We start from the raw sequence: 18,190 nt of genomic DNA, 5'->3' as shown, positions 1-18,190 counted from the left end.
CAAAACAAAACAAAAAACAAAAACAAAACCAAAGCCAGAGTCTGGAAAAATATATATCACAATACATATATATCTGGCAAAGGCCTTGTACTCAAATGAAGAAATATTTCTCTCTATGCTTAGGCTAGCCTTGATTCAGTCGGCCTCAGACCCAGGTGGTGTGACTAGGCACGTACCACTATTCTGAGCCTCTATGTTCATCCATTTTTAAAAGACCAACAAGGAAGTTTTCTATTTGGTGATGGCAGAAAAAGAAATGGCACAGCCATTGTAGCAGAAGGTCCAGCAGGGGTTATTTTATATCTTTATGGGTATGAGTGGTTTTTCCTGCATGCATATATGTGTACCATGTTCATATCTTGTGCCTGAAAAGGCCAAAGGGAACATGAGACTCCCCTGTAACTGGAGTTATGGACAGTTGTAAGCCACCAAGTGGGTGCTGGGAACCAAACCCAGGTCCTCAAGTGCTCTGAACATCTGAACCATCTCTCTGCCCACTCCCAACTTAAAAAAAAAAAAAAAAAAAAAAGGATTATACTGAATGAAGGCAATATTACACAAACTGTAGCTCATTTGCATGAACTTGAGAAAAGGGCTAATTAACCTAAAATGAATAAAACTTATAATTAAATAATGATGGATAACCAACAAGGCAGGGATGAGCAGCTTTGAGAAGGGAGCTTGTGGAAACTTCCTGAGGTTTTCTGTCCTATACCTAAAACTTGAAGGGCTTTGGGTCTGTCTGTCTGTCTGTCTGTCTGTCTATCTATCTATCTATCTATCTATCTATCTATCTATCTATCTATCAAAAATGTATCAACTGGGCCAGGTATGGTGCTACGGGCCTGTACTCTAGTGCTCAGGAGCTCAAGGAGGAGGATCCTGAGTTCGAGGCCACCTGGTCTACATGGCAGCTTCCAGGCCAGCCTGAAGCAAGACACTGTCATAAGAAAACAAAAGTGAGGCCATCAAGAAGGCCCTTGCTACCAACCCTGAACCTGAGTTCTGTCCCCAGGATCCACCCACAAGATGGAAGGGGAGAACTGACTCCCACCGTTTGCCTCTGATCTCCACATGGGATATGCACACACATAGAAATGTAATAAAAATGTTCTAAGAAAACAACAAAACTCACCACCAACAAATTTCAAATGATCACTTTAGTCAAATATAAATTTAATCTAAATCCACTGCGTGTATGTTTATGTGTTTAAGAAAACACGTAAACTGGGCGTTGGTGGGACATGGCTTTAATCCCAGCACTTGGGAGGCAGAGGCAGGTGGATCTCTGTGAATTCCAGGTCAGCCTGGTCTACAGAGTGAGTTCCAGGATATAAAGAAACCCTGTCTTGAAAAACAAGCAAAAAAAAAAAAAAAAAAAAAACCATAAACTAATACAATCAAAGATTTACATACATGCTCAAGTGTGGGGAGTGTATTAGTATCTGTAACTTACTTTCAAATGCATGCTTAAGTAAACATGGTTAAATAATTATGAGAGCTAGACAGTGAGTACATGAATGTTCACTGTACAATTCTTTCCCATGTTTTAAACTTTTCATTTAGAAAGATGTGGACTGAGTCATGGATGTCTGGATGAAGGGGGTAAGACTCGGGAGAGACGGGCGCCCACCATCCCGAAGAATGGCACAGGCGGGCTGTGAAGACAAGGAAGAGTTCAAAGGCCTCTTGAGAGTACGTCTTTAGACAGAATTTTGAAATCATGGGCAAGAATCTAAAAGCTCCATTTTAGGTGCCTGCCTATCTCTGTGTCTCCATGGCTTCATACACTTGACTGCACAAGGTACCCTGCTTGGGACACACAGTGATAGCTATTAGATCTGCCTAAAAATCCACTGACCAAAGGAGAGACATACTCACACTTCTCTTTGTCTCTGCTTATACCTTCATATGTTCCACCCGTCACTAAAAACCAGCAAAGTCTTGATTTCAGGAGTCTAATGGACATACATTTAAAAAGATGGCTTGGGCAGGCAGAGAGATAGCTAATCCATTTCAAGCTCTGGTTTTACTTATTTGTATAGAATGATTCTTTTGATCTGTAAAGTCATGGAGTATACAGGACTTCATTTTAAAAACACAGAGATACATACCATGGAAGGTTAACAGTGTGGAAATGAGCCCTCCTCCTAAACATCAACATTTCCATCTGCCTTCCACTCAGCTGCCTCTAATTTAATATCTTATTTAATCATGAGATATTTGTGCTTTTATATATCTCAATTCTTTTACAATGTAATATTTAATAAATAGAAAAATGTCCTTTAAATTATAGACCCTTGGAGGCAGTGTGGTGTGACCAAGGCAAGGAGTGGCTCAGCAGAAATACATGTACATTCGTAAGGCTCTGGGGTCAATCCTTAGTGTAAATAAAAAATAAAAATAAACGATGCTGTTGACAAAACTGAACATGTACTGATAAGAAAAAAATGACTTAGAGCTATCTCATACTACAATATAGTAAATTTAAAAGAAGGGGGGAGTGAGTTGAGCATGATAACACAAGCCTATGATCTTAACACTAAAAAGGCTGAGGCAGAAGGATTTATTTATTGTGAGTTCAAAGCTAGCCTAGGTCAGTAGTGAGTTCCAGGGCAGCCTCACCTATATGCAAGATCTTGTGTTATCTCAAAAAAAAAAAAAAAAAGGAAAAAAAAGGAAAAACAAACATCAATTTAACATAGTTTAGGTTGTAGAAAATGAAATATATACATACTGCAAAGAAAAGCAGAAACAAAACGTATGAATTATAAAGTGTGTAAATTGACTCAATTAAATTTGAAATACTAACAAAGGTGGGAAAAAGAAATTCAAAGGAAAGCAACAGAGTTAGGGAAATTAATATTGTAAATACAAGTTTCATCTCTACAACTTTTAAGGAGCTGATAAAAATCTATCAAAACAACACTAGTCTCTAGTATCCAGCCATCCATGCCCATGAGAGCCTATGAACAGTCACGTGGGAGTCACACAAAGAAACACTGAGAAAAACATTCCTGAATACTGGTTTACAGAAATGTACCTTAAAACAATTGTTAAATGCTGCCTTACATCGATGAAGAGGGAAAACCTAACAAGCCTTTGACTTTATAAGCACTTTGGTTTGGTTACATTGCTGGTACTGTATTATGATCTCAAATTTCTATGATGAGCACTGTATTACAAATAAATAAGTCAAATGAAAAATACATTGTATAACGCATGAGCTGGTAGTAGCCCAAATGTTTTCCCGTGGGACGGAAGGTCACACTAACACACTGGAATAGACCATGGACAACCACTAGAAATGGAAATATGAGGACTCAAAACATGGAAAGAGCTGTTACACAGTAAACAATGATGATTGTAAGACTAAAATTACCATATAGAATTGTTTCTATAGATAACAGGTCAGAAGATATATACCAAATGGTGTTTTGGGATGTGAACAATTTTGTTTTGTTTGGTTTTTGGCTTTTTTCTTTGTTTGTTTATTTTTTTAAAGATTTTATTTATTTATTATGTAGACAGTCTATACAGTCTTCTGCCTGCATGCCAGCAGAGGGCACCAGATCTCATTCAAGGTGGTTTTGAGCCATCATGTGGTTGCTGGGAATTGAACTAAGGACCTCTGGAAGTATAGCCGGTGCTCTTACCACTGAGCCATCTCTCCAGCCTGTTTTTTGATTTTTTGAGACAGGATTTTTCTGTGTATCTTTGTAGACCAGGCTGGCCTCAAACTCAGAGATCTGTCTGCCTCTGCCTCCTGAGTGCTGGAATTAAAGGTATGTGCCACCACACCCAGCAATGAACAAGTTTTTAAATATACCACGTGGTAGATAATGTATCTTCTTACCTTTAACTAAATAGATTAAATAAAGTTCTGGGAAGCACAGAAAGAGACTCAGAAGACAACTCAGGACACTGGAATCACCTCCAGAGTGTATTATGTAACTGTGGGTAACTTTCTATCTATTCTTACACCTACAAAATGAGGATAATATTTCACACAGGGCCAGAGATGGCCCAAGTAAAAGTGCCTGCCACACAAGCCTGACGCCTGAGTTTGATGCTCAGAGTCCACAATGGAGGGAGAGCACCAACCCCCAAAAGCTACCCTCTGACCTCTGCAAGTACACAGTGGCACAAGCTTCAGTACTTAAACACATATCAAATATACACATATACAAACAATTTAACAATAGTAAAATGCTTTTAAATATAATCCACACAGTGTGGTATTTTAAAGATGACACCTAAAACAAATTTATAATTTGTAAAGTGATCATTTATCATCACAGATCATTATTTTCTTATAAACACAAATACATCTACTAGCTAATAGTGAGTATCTGAATGTCACCACTAAATGTAAACTAATAATTATTTTTCTCCTAATTAATTTAGTTATAACTTTTAAAAGTTATTCCTCTAATAGCAAACATTCTTTTAGGCTGCAGGCTGTTGGGACGGGCACGGATATTTCTAACACTGAAGACCTTTCCTGGATTCTCCTACCAGATGGATGTGGTCCCTGGTTTCACCTTACAGGGAGAGAACCGAGAACAGGAAAAGAGCTGACCCGGAACTGAAAAAGCATACACTGAAAAATGCCAACACTTCCCTGCAAATGTCTCTCCCCACGCCAAAGATAGAGAGAACTTATATAGTTACACCTCTCCTCCTAAACGAGGTCTAAATTAACAGGGCAGGTAAGCTAAAAATGGCACATTCTAGATCACAGTTTAGGATAAGAATGTCTCTCCCATCTTCCTGGTCACTTAACAGGAACTTGGTGACTGACACTTCCCTGAGGAGTCTCAGGAAAAGAAACGTTCAAAGTTAAACTTTAGAAACCGAGACCAGACAGGCATCATCTTCTCAGGTGAACGCCATAACCAACTACTCAGCTGTGGTTCTCAAATCAGCTTCAGCTTTTAAGAGCATCCCATGTGACTCGACTTTGCTAAAAACAACTTAATGGCTTTTTCATCACCTTCATCAATCCTCTGAAGTTCCCTAGCTAGTAGCCAAACTGTCTAAATTTTGATTGGCCTCAGTATGTGAAAAATCAGGGCCCCCCCAAAAAAAAATCTGCTTCCCCTGAGTCACAATCCACTCAATTGTGGAACCAGGCAGAACCAGGCAGAAGAAAAGTGCCTGTGAGGACAGAGGCTGACGTGCCTTAGAAACCAATAAAGGCCTTGCCCTCAGCCTTGCAATGGCCACTGGCTAACCATTTCTCCAGTTACTGATATAAAGTGAGGGTGCTCCCCTCAATTTGATTGGTGCCCTATAAATAAATCTCCCCATGGCTGTTAATGCAAGGAAAACTCTCTAAGCCGGCCCAAGCCTGGCTGAACTGCCATTTTCCCAGCCTCCTCCTCTTGCCTCGGGCTCATTTTTCCACTTGCTCCCTTCCATCTCAGCTTTCAGGCACTTAGTCACCATTAGAGTTTGACTGCATTCCTGGGTACACAAACTATTCTAAACAAAAACAATACAACAAGCACCACCGTAGCTACCTGGCCCCGTAAAGTCTTGGCAAGTGAGTCCAGAGCGGCAGAAACGAAATGATCCAGGACACTATCCAGAATGGCCTTTCATGTCTCCTCTGCAATCTCACCTCAAAACAAAAAGCAAATATAGAAACCTGGTCTAAAGAATACTGCCTGGGGGGAGGGAGGAGTGTGTGTGTATGTGTGTGTGTGTGTGTGTGTGTGTATGTGTGTGTGTGTGTGTGTGTGTGTGTGTGTGTATACATCTTCGTGGGGAGGAGTGTGGATGCATGTGTGTGAATGTGCGCGTATATGTAAGATGGTAAGTCTACAGAATCTCCGGATCAGAAAACTCCCAGAACACTATCTTTCTTCCCCATGCCATTTGAAGTGCTGCCTACTGAAGTAACAAGCAAGACTTCTCGTTTGGAACAAAGCCATCCATGGGCACTGAGACAATGAGAGGCACAGACTATGTAAAATGAAGTTTCGGGGCTTGGGTTTTACCTTAGCACTACCTCTTCTTTTCTTTGCTTTTCTCCCTCTCCAGAAAGCAGATCTTCCCCCCTAGTGCCCATGCCCACCAGTTCTAACCCATTCTAAGAGTGCAAGCAGCTCAGTGAGAAACTTGTAATCTTCCTCTGGACTTGCATCTGACAGATGGCTATAATCAGGTTCTGAAAAGCTCGATGAAATATTATTAAATCATATTACATTTACTTCACCCAAAATCTAAGGTGAGGTAAATGGCAGGAGACATGTCACCATGAGGACAAGACCACACACAGGACAACAGGGGTCTGACAAGAATGCCCCATATCTTCCTCCAAGGCCTCCCAACATCAACCCCTTTATCCATCTCACACCCACGTCCTACACTATGAGACTACAGCAAGCTGCCCTTCCACACTCAACCCTGTTCCCACGCCTGGCTCCACAGCTTCTTAAACTGTGTGCTGCAACCCAGCATGCAAACCAATGTGGGAGTCGTGAAAAGTTCTGTAGCAGTAAAAGGTTTCTAAATGTGAAACAAACAAAAATTAGTCCCATATCAAATGCATAATGAGTCAGAAGTAGTTCCGACAGTTCGTCCATGTTGCATTGTGTGACTTCCCTGCAGCCTTGCTCTGAAACACAGCGTGTACTGCCGGGACTGGGCATGCCTCCTGCCACAGCAGCAACACCGACCAGGGCTGCCTGAAGGACTTAAGTGTACCTTTGTACTGCACTATGTTAGAATGCCTGACTTTAAAATAAATCTGCTGTTTGAGTTGCCAACTTGAGTTTCTTTCTTTTTTCTTTTTCTTTTGGTTTGTCAAGACAAAGTTTCTGTGTAGCCCTGGCTGTCCTGGGATTCTTTATGCAGACCAGACTGACCTCGAACTCAGAGATCCACCTGCTTTCTCCTGAGTGCTGGGATTAAGGCATGCACCACCACTGCTGCCTGGCTGGTTTCATAAAAAAAAAAAAAAAATCATTAATTGGGCTAGGGAGATGATGGCTTAGTTGGCAAAATTCTTGACACACAAGCCTGAGGACCTGAGTTCAGCTCTCCAGACCTGTATAAAAGCCAGGCATGGTGTTAAATATCCATAATGCCAGCACAAGGTGGGGGATGGTTCAGCAAATACATTATTTGCTGTGCAAGCTCAAGAGTCTAAGTTTAGGTTCCCCAGAACCCTGGCACTGGTTGGGCAGAGACAGGTGGATCCCAGGGGCTTAAGTTCAACTCCAACACTAGGCTCAGTGAAAGACCCTCTCTCAAAAACGAGGTAAAGAGAAATGAAAGAAGATACCCAATGTCAACCTCTGGCCTCCATATTCATACCTAAGTACACTCACACACTGACATACATATCCACATACACACAAAAGTGCACTCACACACGCATGCACACACATCCACACAATCACTAAGTGAATTTTAACTTAGGATTATGGTAGACTATCCAACAATTTCTACAATAGTCCTAAGCACACTTTTGCCATTTTGTATTACAAACTGATGCAAAGCAGGGTCTCGGCATGACACTCACTCAGAAAACACTAAGGACGCTGCCTCCATGTCACAGGGTCAGATATTCAGCCACCTCACCATCCCTTCTGCAAAAATCCACTCATCATTATGTATTTCATCTTCAACAAATGACAGTCATATATTACAAAGAATTGTTTTAGCATACACTTGACTTGACATCAGTGAACTTTTTATTTGTATACCTAGTTTATATAGTTTTATACCCAGAGTTACATATTATCAGACAAAGGGGATCATGAGTGGAAAAAAACCTTAAGAAGCCCCACCTCCTCCTCAGCCTAAGAGACATCATAGCAAGACCCTATCTCAAACAGAAGGAAGGAAGGAAGGAAGAAGGAAGAAAAGGGAAGGAAGAAAGAAAGGAAGGAAGGAAGGAAGGAAGGAAGGAAGGAAGGATTTTTTTTTAATTTAGAGTTCTCAAAAGTATGGTTCTCCCTTTGTCAAGTCTCACTTCCAACAATACCTGTAGGTTCAAAAGCTTCCTGGGGCTAAGAGACAGCAGCAATTAAGAGCACTTGTTCTAGCAGAGGACACAAGTTCAGTTCCCAGCACCCTCATGGTGAATTACAACTGTCCATAACTCCATTTCTAGGGGATCTGACACCCTCTTCTGCTCTCTGAAGGCACCAGGCATGCATATATGCACATATCAAGCAAAATATTCTTACACATAAAGAATAAATCTAAAAATTTTAAAGCTCTTCCTAGCAATAAATATGTAATATACCACATCTTTAAGAATTGAACATAAGACCTGGCAATGGTGGCGCATGCCTTTAATACCAGCACTCTGGAGGCAGAGGCAGGTGGATATCTGTGAGTTTGAGTCCAACGTGGTCTACAGAGTGAGTTCCAGGACAGCCAGGGCTACACAGAGAAACCCTGTCTCAAAAAAAAAAAAAAAAAAGAACAAATTCAACGTAAGTATCCAAATTCTATGCTAAAGTCAAAGCCTTTAGGAGCACCGGGCCTAACCCCTGTCCTCCACTGTGTGAGCTTAGGATGTGAGCCATGCTCACCTCTGTCTCTCCTGTCACTGACCAGGCTCTGTAACTTGCAAGGCACCTGTCCAGAGTGTGCTCAACAAAAATCTTAACTGACATTAAGCAGGAAAAAGGTTTTATGTTCAAAATATTTTGGTCAATGAAGGATAAAACAAAATTAAACAGGTTGCTCTGTTATAGGATTTCTCGATGCCTTTAATTTAGCAGCCGGCATTGTGATCCCCAGAGGGGATGTGGCGCACAGCATTTCCCACATTCATTTGATTACAGAATTAGTTTGCCATGACTCCTACAAGGCAACTTTCAAAAAAGCTGATCTAGCACTTTCTGAGAATAAACAACAGCAGAAAAAGAAACCGCCATTTGTGTGTATGTGTATGGACAGGCCTCCCCTCTGAGTCATGAATTAGGCACAGGCTGACTTAGAGTTATACTTTGTTCTCTTGCCTTCTTTTCCCTGGACTCCCCATCTGAAATGTGAGGAATAATTACACCATTCTGCTTCCCAGGGTTACTTTTTTATTGTTTTTAATCTTAAAACTGTGTTCCATATTAATCACTCAAAGTACCCAGACTTTAAAATCCCCAGTGTCCACTAGCCTGGACAAAGGGATGGAGAGACCACGAACCACACACCACCAGCTAGTTTTCCCATCTCCAGTTTCTAGGCTGCTATGATAAAAGTCAAACTGCAGGCAAGATAAGGGATGAGTGAAAGGGTCTCCCTACAGCATAGGGAGGCCTGTCTTGAGCACGTATCACCCACGTCTGCATCCTGATGCATCTTTTCAGTAAAGACTTTCTAAAGGAAATCCACAGAAAGAGGAGGTCAAAGCTAGAACTATGAGAAAGGAAAAGTATTAAAAACTATTTCCTTTTTGCTAAAGAAAGGAACTCATTAAGTTCATGAACAGGGGAAATATACTGTTCCTTTCAGTAAAACGCTCTCCAGGAAAAAGTATCTCAACATATTTACTATAAAACAATTTAATTTCCCCATCCCATCACCTGCCACCCTATCCCCACCCCACCCCCCAAACCCCACAGATTGTGGATTTCCTCTCATTCTTGGCAGAGTTACCAGAAGAAACATAATACCCCCTTCGGACTGCTCCCAACAGCTGCTGGAACCAGGAGGGAGAGTTAGGGATAGCCCTCCAAAGCTGCCTCTAAAAGTGACTCTTCCCTTTCCAAGCCCCGAGCCAATGAGCATATGACTTCTCTTTTTCTGATCCCTTAAAGCCAAGGGAAGGGCTGGCAAAGTGGTTCAGCGAATAAGGGCACTTGCCACTAAGCCTGACAACCTGAGGGCAGTCTTGAACACTCCAGGCAGAGGGAGAAAACCAATTCCCATAGGTTGTCCTCTGACTCCACAGGTGCCCATGGCGAGCACACACACACACACACACACACACACACACACACACACACACACACACACCCCTAAGTAAATGCTAAAATCTGTTCAAGTAAAGGAACCAAAGGCAACAGGGTTTCCTTCTCAAGATGTCTACCCCAATTCATCTGCTCTCCATTAGCTTAAGCTGAAGCTTTGCCCCAGCAAGGCAACCTTCCTTCTTCCCTAACCCGAATGTCCCAAAGCAGTGACCACTACTTCACAGGTCCAGTATTTGTTTTTGTTCATTCAATCCAAAACTTTTTAAAAATTACATTTAGTGGGGGGAGGGCGCCGCTGAGGAAGAGAGGGAGAGAGAGAGTGTGTGAGGCCGCACATGTACCAAGGTATACATGCAGAGGTCAGAAAACAACTATGTGAGTTGGTTCTCAGAATCAAACTCAGGCCACTAGGTTTGGCAGCAAGCACCTTTAGCCACTGAGCCATCACACTGGCCCCAACCCACCAATATTTTATTTACTTATTTATTTACTTATTTATTTATTTTTGGCTTTTTGAGACAAGATCTCTGGCTGTCCTGGAACTCACTGTGGAGACCAGGCTGGCCTCAAACTCACAGAGCTCCACCTGCCTCTGTCTCCCAACTGCTGAGATTAAAGGTGTGCAACACAGTGCCTGGCAAATCCACCAATTTCTACGTTGCATTTCTTGTCAAACTCCAATTTAATATACTTCCATTATTATTGGCCATCTGTCCCCAGTCCATATATCTAATTCCCTTCAGGTCAAGAGACTTAAAAAGCAGAAATCTAGGACTTAATTTGGCAGTGACTCCTCTTTGCTGGTGTCATCACACTAATGCTCTTCAAACTCTATCAGGAAAAGCCCCATTACCAAGCAACAGAGCGGCATCCAGTGAGCCTTCAGCCTTTCAGCCGGGACCACCAACAAAGTTCATGGATGTCAACTGGGGGCCGAGGCAATGCCTCTCTTCACCAAAGAGAAGCTGAACAGAACCTCCCACATCACTCCTGAAGGTGGTAGCTGGGGCTGAGTGAAGACCGTGGAAACTGTACAAGGGCTGTGGGGGCAAATACAGTGTGCTGAGTGCTATGGAGTAAGGCGGAGGGATGAACTAACTGACCCCAAATGTCTTTTCCATCTCTAGCTCCTATGATTCTTTGACCTCCAATTTTGTGCTGAGAACAAGGAATGGAAAGTCAACAGACATGGTAATGTTTTGAAAGAGCCTGGCAGTCTGCTCTTGTCATTTAATGGCCTTTACATGTATTTTTTAAGGTGTCTCCAAGCCCTGTCTTCATTTCACAGTTGTCACCTTTCTCAGCAATTTGAGCTCATGTCAAATACCAAAAAAGAAAGAGAAAAAGAAAGAATGTGCAGGCAATTAATTGTCGGCTAAAGAGGGGCAGGCAGAGGGGCCCATTGGGTGGCCCATTCTTCCAGGGAGGGCGATGTGGACAGTCGGAAGAAAACGAAGAACTGACCCAGAGCTGAGACAAGGCAGCCAACCCTCCAACAAGGGGTCAATTCTTTTTCCAGACAGCCTCATTCTCGGTTTAGATGAGTTCCCAGGAGCCAGGATTCATATGTACACTTTTAACTAGTATAGCCATCTCGATTCTGTGGTGGTCCACCCAACAGCCACTGACAGGAATAAGACTGAAGAACAAAAAGCCTTGCTCAAAAGTGAACCAAGTCTTCCCTTGCTCTGCCTCACCTGACAGGGTACCCCAGAGAGATTTCCTGAACAATCAGTTTCTATGGAGAGGGGTAGGGAGTCAATTTTCCTCTGAAACTCATAATCCATTTTTCCCTTTATTCCTCCTCACGTTAATTTTCAAAATTTACCAGAACCTGGCCTCATAGAAAGTCAACTTGAATTTCTCCCTGTTTATGGTTAGGAGTCAGGACCAGAGACTAATCCAATGCCAAAGTCAACCTGGAGTTAAGGACAGATGGCATACAAAGGAGATTCTTTTCTGTCAAGAACTCAAAGATAATTATTTAAAAGCCTGTATTTCAGAAGCTCAACCCAAATTTTACTTGGATGAACAATCTAGATTTCCAAATGAATCCCCATTGAAGCCTGTGGAGTCTGGTTTTCTCTGTGACTCTGCCCTGAAAGCTAGAGAAGCCACCCATATGGTGAAAAGGCTAGGTGACTAGCCCAGGCAGAGGCTGCTTCACCCCCAGCAGCCTGGGAGGAGGCTCTCCTTTCTTCCAGTCTGCATCTGAAGGTAGGGCCTGCACCAGACCATTTCCTGCTTCTGCAGGTGTATTTACTGTGAACATGTAAACTGAACCCTCCTTTTATTAACTCAGAAACCATTAAAAAAAAAAAAAAAATAGGCCTGGGGCTGGAAAGATGGCTCAGTGGTTAAGACCTGACTTCAGTCTCAGCACCCTCTGGCACCAGGGATCCAATGTCTCTGACCTCCCCAGGCACCTACATTCATGTGCAGACACCCACCCACACACCCACACACCCACCCACACCCACCCACCACCCACCCACCCACCCACACACACACACACACACACACACACACACACACCATATTTTAAAATTAAATCTGTCTTTTTAAAAAGGCCTTTCAAAAGCAACTAAGATAACATATCCCTACAGGAAACCTCTGAGCATTTAAGAATAAGAAAAAAGCCTAGGATACTTTAGAGTTACTAATTGTTTCCTAAAAAAAAAAAAAATCAATCAGTTTTAAAGAAACCAGTCAGCAATGCCTTCATGCAGTTAGGGAAGGAAACACCATGCTTTTTCCCCTGGGGGTGGGGACTCTTAGGTGCAATCATTTTAAAACAAACAAGCACACTCTGTTATCTGTGTCTATCTCACCACTCTGGACGTTAATCATCACTGAAATGGATACCCTCGTCCTCCAGCCTCAAAGAGCTCCAAGGCTGCAGGACCGGCACAGGAATGAGCCTGCATGCCAGGGCAAACACCTCAGCTCTACTCCTGGAACCCCTATTGTTAATTCCAGGCAAATTGATCTCAGGCTGATATGAGAGCACCCAAGTAACTGTCCATCGGCTATTGAAAAGGAAATTCCCACTTGAAAATATGTAACCCTGAAATAAAGAAGGGGGCAAGGAACACAGAAATTGCAAGCATTATTTAAACAGGTTTCTATGCAGATTTCCCCCCTTCCTTCCACTCACTAATTACCTACACCAGAATTTACAGACAGTACCTCTGTTCTCCCCCAGTGTGCTTCCTGCACATAGCAGGCATCATATATGGGCAGAGCTGGGGTCTACTGCTTTGTTCTTACACACTGAACAGGGTTAGCTAGTGCCCATCCCATCTCTGCCAAACACTGCCTTGATTTTTACTATTGTAACCAATATAGTTCTATTTCCCTAGGATCCATAAAGCTTTCAAATAAAACTAATTTGAAATTGGATGACTAATTTAAACTACTTGTTTCCAAAAAGAAAGAAAGAAAGAAAGAAAGAAAGAAAGAAAGAAAGAAAGAAAGAAAGGAAAAGGAAAAGGCAGGGAGAGAAGAAAAAAAAACCCACTTAGGTTACTTCTTAGTGTTCACTGGGCAAGAGGCCTAAAGGGAAGCAAATTATTTGTTTGTGGTTTTTAAGTGGCTCAAATGCCTTCAAGCACAAGAATAAGACCATTAACAAATGACAAGGAACCCAAGCAGTTCATCTTACTCACAAAGCTATGATCAGTTAGAAAGAGCTAAACTGAACAGGGCCTGCCCTGGGCCGGAAGGTCAGTAAACCTTAGCAGTTAGTGTTTCTGAAAATCAGAAGGCCCTTAAGCAGCAAGTGTAGTCCCTAAGCCCACAGTTTCTGCTGTCATGTTTGTGAAAACATTCAGGACAGGTGACGAGAACCTGGATGTTATGTGTGTGTTTGTGTGTGTTCCCTATCATTAGGCAGCACTTCCAAGTCAAACCATGTCCACGTCTGACATACACAGAATGAAGAGGGCAAGCAATTGAAACGGTTCTTTTAAAACAACGTAGGGAAGACTTCCTAGTATGGAACACAGTTATGGCTGGTTAGGCCCCATTTTACTGAGCAGGGTTATTCCTAGTCTTTAAGGAGTTAACACTCGGAGGCGGTGAGGTTATGTGTCTTCTGAGAAAGTCAAGTTTTGTGCTGTGCTCATAAAGACACGCTTGCTTATCCAGTCTGCAGTGAATTAGTCCAAAGCAGTAGCAACAGCCCACATCACACTATGTTCTATGTTCTGTACTTAGGGAGTAGGAACCCTGATGCTCTGAGCGAATCAGGGTACATGCTTTATCTCTTCAGTGACTACAGCTACCTCTCTTGGTGGCTTATTAAGTCTCTGCAGCTGTGCAGAAACAGGTCACACTGGTAAATGCTCTCCACCTGCTATAACAGGCATAATTTCTCCTCTCAACCCCAAAAACAGAGCAGTGACCCCACTCTTTACCAAGTGGCATAGCAAAACCAGTTCTCTGGAAGGACAATGCTTCATGCTGGGACACACACACAAAATTAAAATGCACATATGTAATAGTAAATATCATTTGGTAGACCCTAAGCATTTTTTACTATAAAGACATTTTTATTTTGTTATCATTCTTAGTTTCTACCTTTTAGAACATCAGAAAGGAAAACAAAAATAAACACTGACTCATTCATTCTCCAGAGTAAGTGAATGCCAAACTTTGCTTTGGTCGGCTTGAATGCCAGTCATTCTGTACAACTTCTATTATAGGTCAATATTCCTTCAGCAAGTTACTCTGTCAGAGTATATGATATATCTGAAAGAAAATGTCTTTCTGAAATCCAGAACTATATATAACCAACATATGCCAATAGGAAAAGAGAGAGAGGGAAAAGAAGAAAAATACATAAAATGTTTAGAAGTAAACTTTACTACAGATGACTGGAGATTGAAATACATGTAGTTCTGATTCTTTTTCCTTTGGCTTAAAAAGTTATTAAGATAAAAAAAAAGGGAGGGAGAAATACTCATGTTCACAGGTGATAAGACTACACACACCTAAAATCCCAGAGAACCATCGTCAGCAACAAATTGTACTAGACTAGTAGAATGAGTTAAATAAGACAATCGGGTGAAAATTTAAGTCTAATACTACATTACAAGGCATGGAGGAAAAAAAGTGCTTTTGCAATAACACAAAACACATGAACTACAAACACAAAGGAGCAAATCAGTACTAAATGATAAATAGAAACTATACGTCAGAGCTTCACAGTGAGAAGCACAAGAATCTCGAAAAGGCATAGAATGTTTTTGGTCATGAACTGAGTACAAGTGCAACAGTATGACACTTCAACACAGCAAGTATAATTTAACCCTAGCTGACATTACACTCTGCCACGGAGCAACATATTTAAAATATTATGGAAATGGAAAGATATACCAGTAGAAAAAAGTGAGAGTTCAGATATAAATTGAATATACAAACACGTGTATATGTGTGTATATATACTTAGTGTACAGCAGTGTAAGCTTTCCCAAAGTGAAAGAGAAGCTTAACAAAAGGTCTAGCAATAACTGAGCAGCTATTTAGAGAAAAATACAGTAAGAGAATTCCTCTCCTTGAACCAAAACAAAACAAGTGTTACTGACAAAAATGCCATTTAAAAAAAATCAAGTTATCGGAAAAATCAGTTAGCAATCAAATTTGTTAGGTCTGTAGAAGAATTAGAAATTTCTCAGGTTATGGGGGAGGAGAAAAAATTACAAGACTAGCAGATTCTAATGAAGTATAAAAATTCTAATAAAAACAATAGAATAAAAAATTGACTGGAAAATATATCTCTATCAGGATGATAGACGACAGTCAAACATTTATGACCCAGAAAATTCCAAATTTATAACCAAAACACCAAGACCCCAGTAACAAAGAGTAGAAAGAGACAATCTCACAGGTGAAGCAGACACATGGCAAAATATTTACCCTGGCCAGTGATGAGAGCTACAAAATAGCACAACTTTGGCAAACTCTCACTCCCCCACTAAGGGAGCAAAGGTTTCTTGTTTTTAATTCTCACGTCAAATTGGTTCCCTCCTTTGCTGGTATACTGTGACTTGGTCCAATACCTTTGCATATCAAAACCTTTGTCCAATAAGACCTATCCTGAGATTTTTATTCTAAGGAAGTAACTCAACACACATGTATGGCATGGCTCGTGGCATCCCTCGAAAGACATTACCTTCCTAAGCACTCTTCTGGTGGCATGGCTAAGGGAAAAGGGCAGGTTGGGTCATTAAGGGGATGTGCAACTGAAAAACTCTTCAAATGGAAATAGTTGTGCAGAAACAGTTTTTTTTTTTTCTATGTTAAAAAAAAGTCAACTTTGTTATTCTCCTGTATTACATACAACTGAGCAAGGGCAGGCTGCAATCTGAAAGCCTTTATCCTCACCAGTTGTGTTCTCGTTCTCTCTCCCTTCCTGTTTAACAACCTAAGTGTTTCAGGAACGTTTTGCATTCACAGGTCTCAGACATCACTAGGTCAAACTGCAGTACATTGGATACAGCCTACACCAAATCCAACTTGTTGCCTCAAGCGGGCATCTTTTGTGGGTCCTTCTGCCTGAATCAAGTCCTAAAATATGTTGACAATGGAACTAAAAGCTTTTTTTTTAAGGATCTGAACCCTTTTCTGCACATTTGACTTTATCTGAGCCCTGAAGCCTAACAACCTCTGAGAGTGGGCAGGATGAAAGGCCACAGAAACACCCTGAAAGACCACCTAGGGGGCCTGGGTCCTAGAACCAGCAGGCGTCGTCCTTCAAGGCCTGACACAGGACACAGACCAACCTAGTTGTTCTGTGCTGAGGAACCCAGAGGCTCAAAATTTTAGGAAAAACCACAACTCACAAGGGCTGGAGAGTATTTTAGGATGGCTAATTGTGAGTAGCCGCCCACGGGGGAGGGCGCTGACTGAGGGATGCTCTCCCGAAGCTTCCTCGGGAGGGGGGATCTTGAAGAGGGGGTGACGCCGGGATTCCCCGAGGGTGCTGGGGAGGGACCTGGGGGTGTGGGGAGTGAATGTGGGCTTCGGTATTCCGGGTGCCACTCGGCCCCGAGCCGACCAGGCCTCGGCGCCCCGCCCTTTCCCAGGACGCTGGCCGGCCCGGGGCGGGGAGCGGGCGGGCGAGCGGGCGCTTACAGGTCGGTGCCGAGCCGCGTGAAGCCGGAGTTGAGCGAGGCCCGGGCTATCCGGCGCCAGAGCAGGTCGCAGCTGGTGAAGCGCCGCAGCCAGCGGCACACCTGGGCCAGGCGGCCGAGGGCCCGCATGTCGAGGTAGGAGCAGATGAGCAGCAGCAGCTCCTCCGGCAGGCGCCAGAGCGCGGGCCCCGCGGCCGGACGGGTGGCCGGCTCCACAGCCGCCGCCGCCGCCTCGTCCTCGGCGGCCGCCGCCATGGCCGTCCGGGTCCCCGGGGGGCCGCCCCACGCCTGACACCCACGCTCCTGAGCTCTCTCCGGGCTGCCGTCCTCCCGCCGCCCGGCCCCGGGCCCTGCGCTCCCCTCATCCCGCTTCCCGGAGCTTCTCGGCCCTTCCTCCACGCCGCCGCCTTCCTCTCCCGCCCGCCCCGGGCCCGCCCCGGCCGCCGGCCGCAGGCCCGGCTTCCCCTCCGCCCCGCTTCCTCTTCCGCCGTGCCCGGTGCCCGCTGGCCCCTTCCCTCGCTTTCCCCGCGCGACCCTCGCCTCCTGCAGTTTCCTCGCCTCCCCGCCCTCGCCCTCCCTGGGCCCGCGGTTCCCGGGGGACCCCGAGCGGCCCTGGCTGCCCATGAGCGGCCGCAGGGCCCGCTCGACGCGCAGCGAAGCCGAAGTCGCCGCCGCCGCCTCCTCGAGAGGAGGCGACACCATGTCGGACCGGGTCACATGGGGCGGCGCGGGCCCAGGCCGGGACCCGCCCCTCGCGCCTGCATTTCGGGGTGCGAACCCCAACTTGGGTGCTGGCTCTCCCACCTTCTGGAGCACCAGGAACATCTCTCTGGTTGAAGCCCATGTCGTCAAGACGAGAAACCAAGCTTGGTCTGTAATCCCTGTGTGAGACTGAGGCAGGAGGATGGCCATGAATTCAAGGCCCACAGGAAGGATCCTGACCGATTGTTTAAAAAAGGAAAAAGGTTGTTGAAAAGTTCGCAGAAAGCCCCATGCTAGACCACAGGAGGAGCCTGTGGCTTCAGGAACCATCAAGGTGGATGGAGCCTCTGCCCTCAAGAGGCACCTGCTTGCTTGGCCTTCTGGTTCTGGGAGTGTTCCTCTTCCCAGGTGGTG

At 43.8% G+C, this 18,190-nt stretch overlaps 1 protein-coding gene across 4 annotated transcripts in view; it reads right to left on the bottom strand.

Annotated features, from left to right (window-relative positions):
* Fbxw4 (F-box and WD repeat domain containing 4) overlaps positions 1 to 17,897 on the bottom strand; it is an 86,285-nt gene extending 68,388 nt beyond the window's left edge. Inside the window, exon 1 of one of the 4 annotated variants that reach the window (XM_035441804.1) lies at positions 17,879 to 17,897. Coding sequence is in view for 3 of the 4 variants with exons in the window: in XM_027407171.2 (XP_027262972.1) it covers positions 17,076 to 17,776 (701 nt within the window). In the remaining variant the exon portion in view is untranslated. Of the gene's footprint in view, positions 1 to 17,075; positions 17,782 to 17,878 lie in introns of those variants that run through there. The other 3 variants (XM_027407171.2, XM_035441803.1, XM_027407170.2) reach the window with 3 other exon arrangements.
* Positions 17,898 to 18,190: the final 293 nt, after the last annotated feature.

This window comes from Cricetulus griseus, chromosome 3 (assembly GCF_003668045.3).
Source record: "Cricetulus griseus strain 17A/GY chromosome 3, alternate assembly CriGri-PICRH-1.0, whole genome shotgun sequence".
Taxonomy (NCBI): domain Eukaryota; kingdom Metazoa; phylum Chordata; class Mammalia; order Rodentia; family Cricetidae; genus Cricetulus; species Cricetulus griseus.
This window is presented reverse-complemented; position numbering and strand designations above follow the sequence as displayed.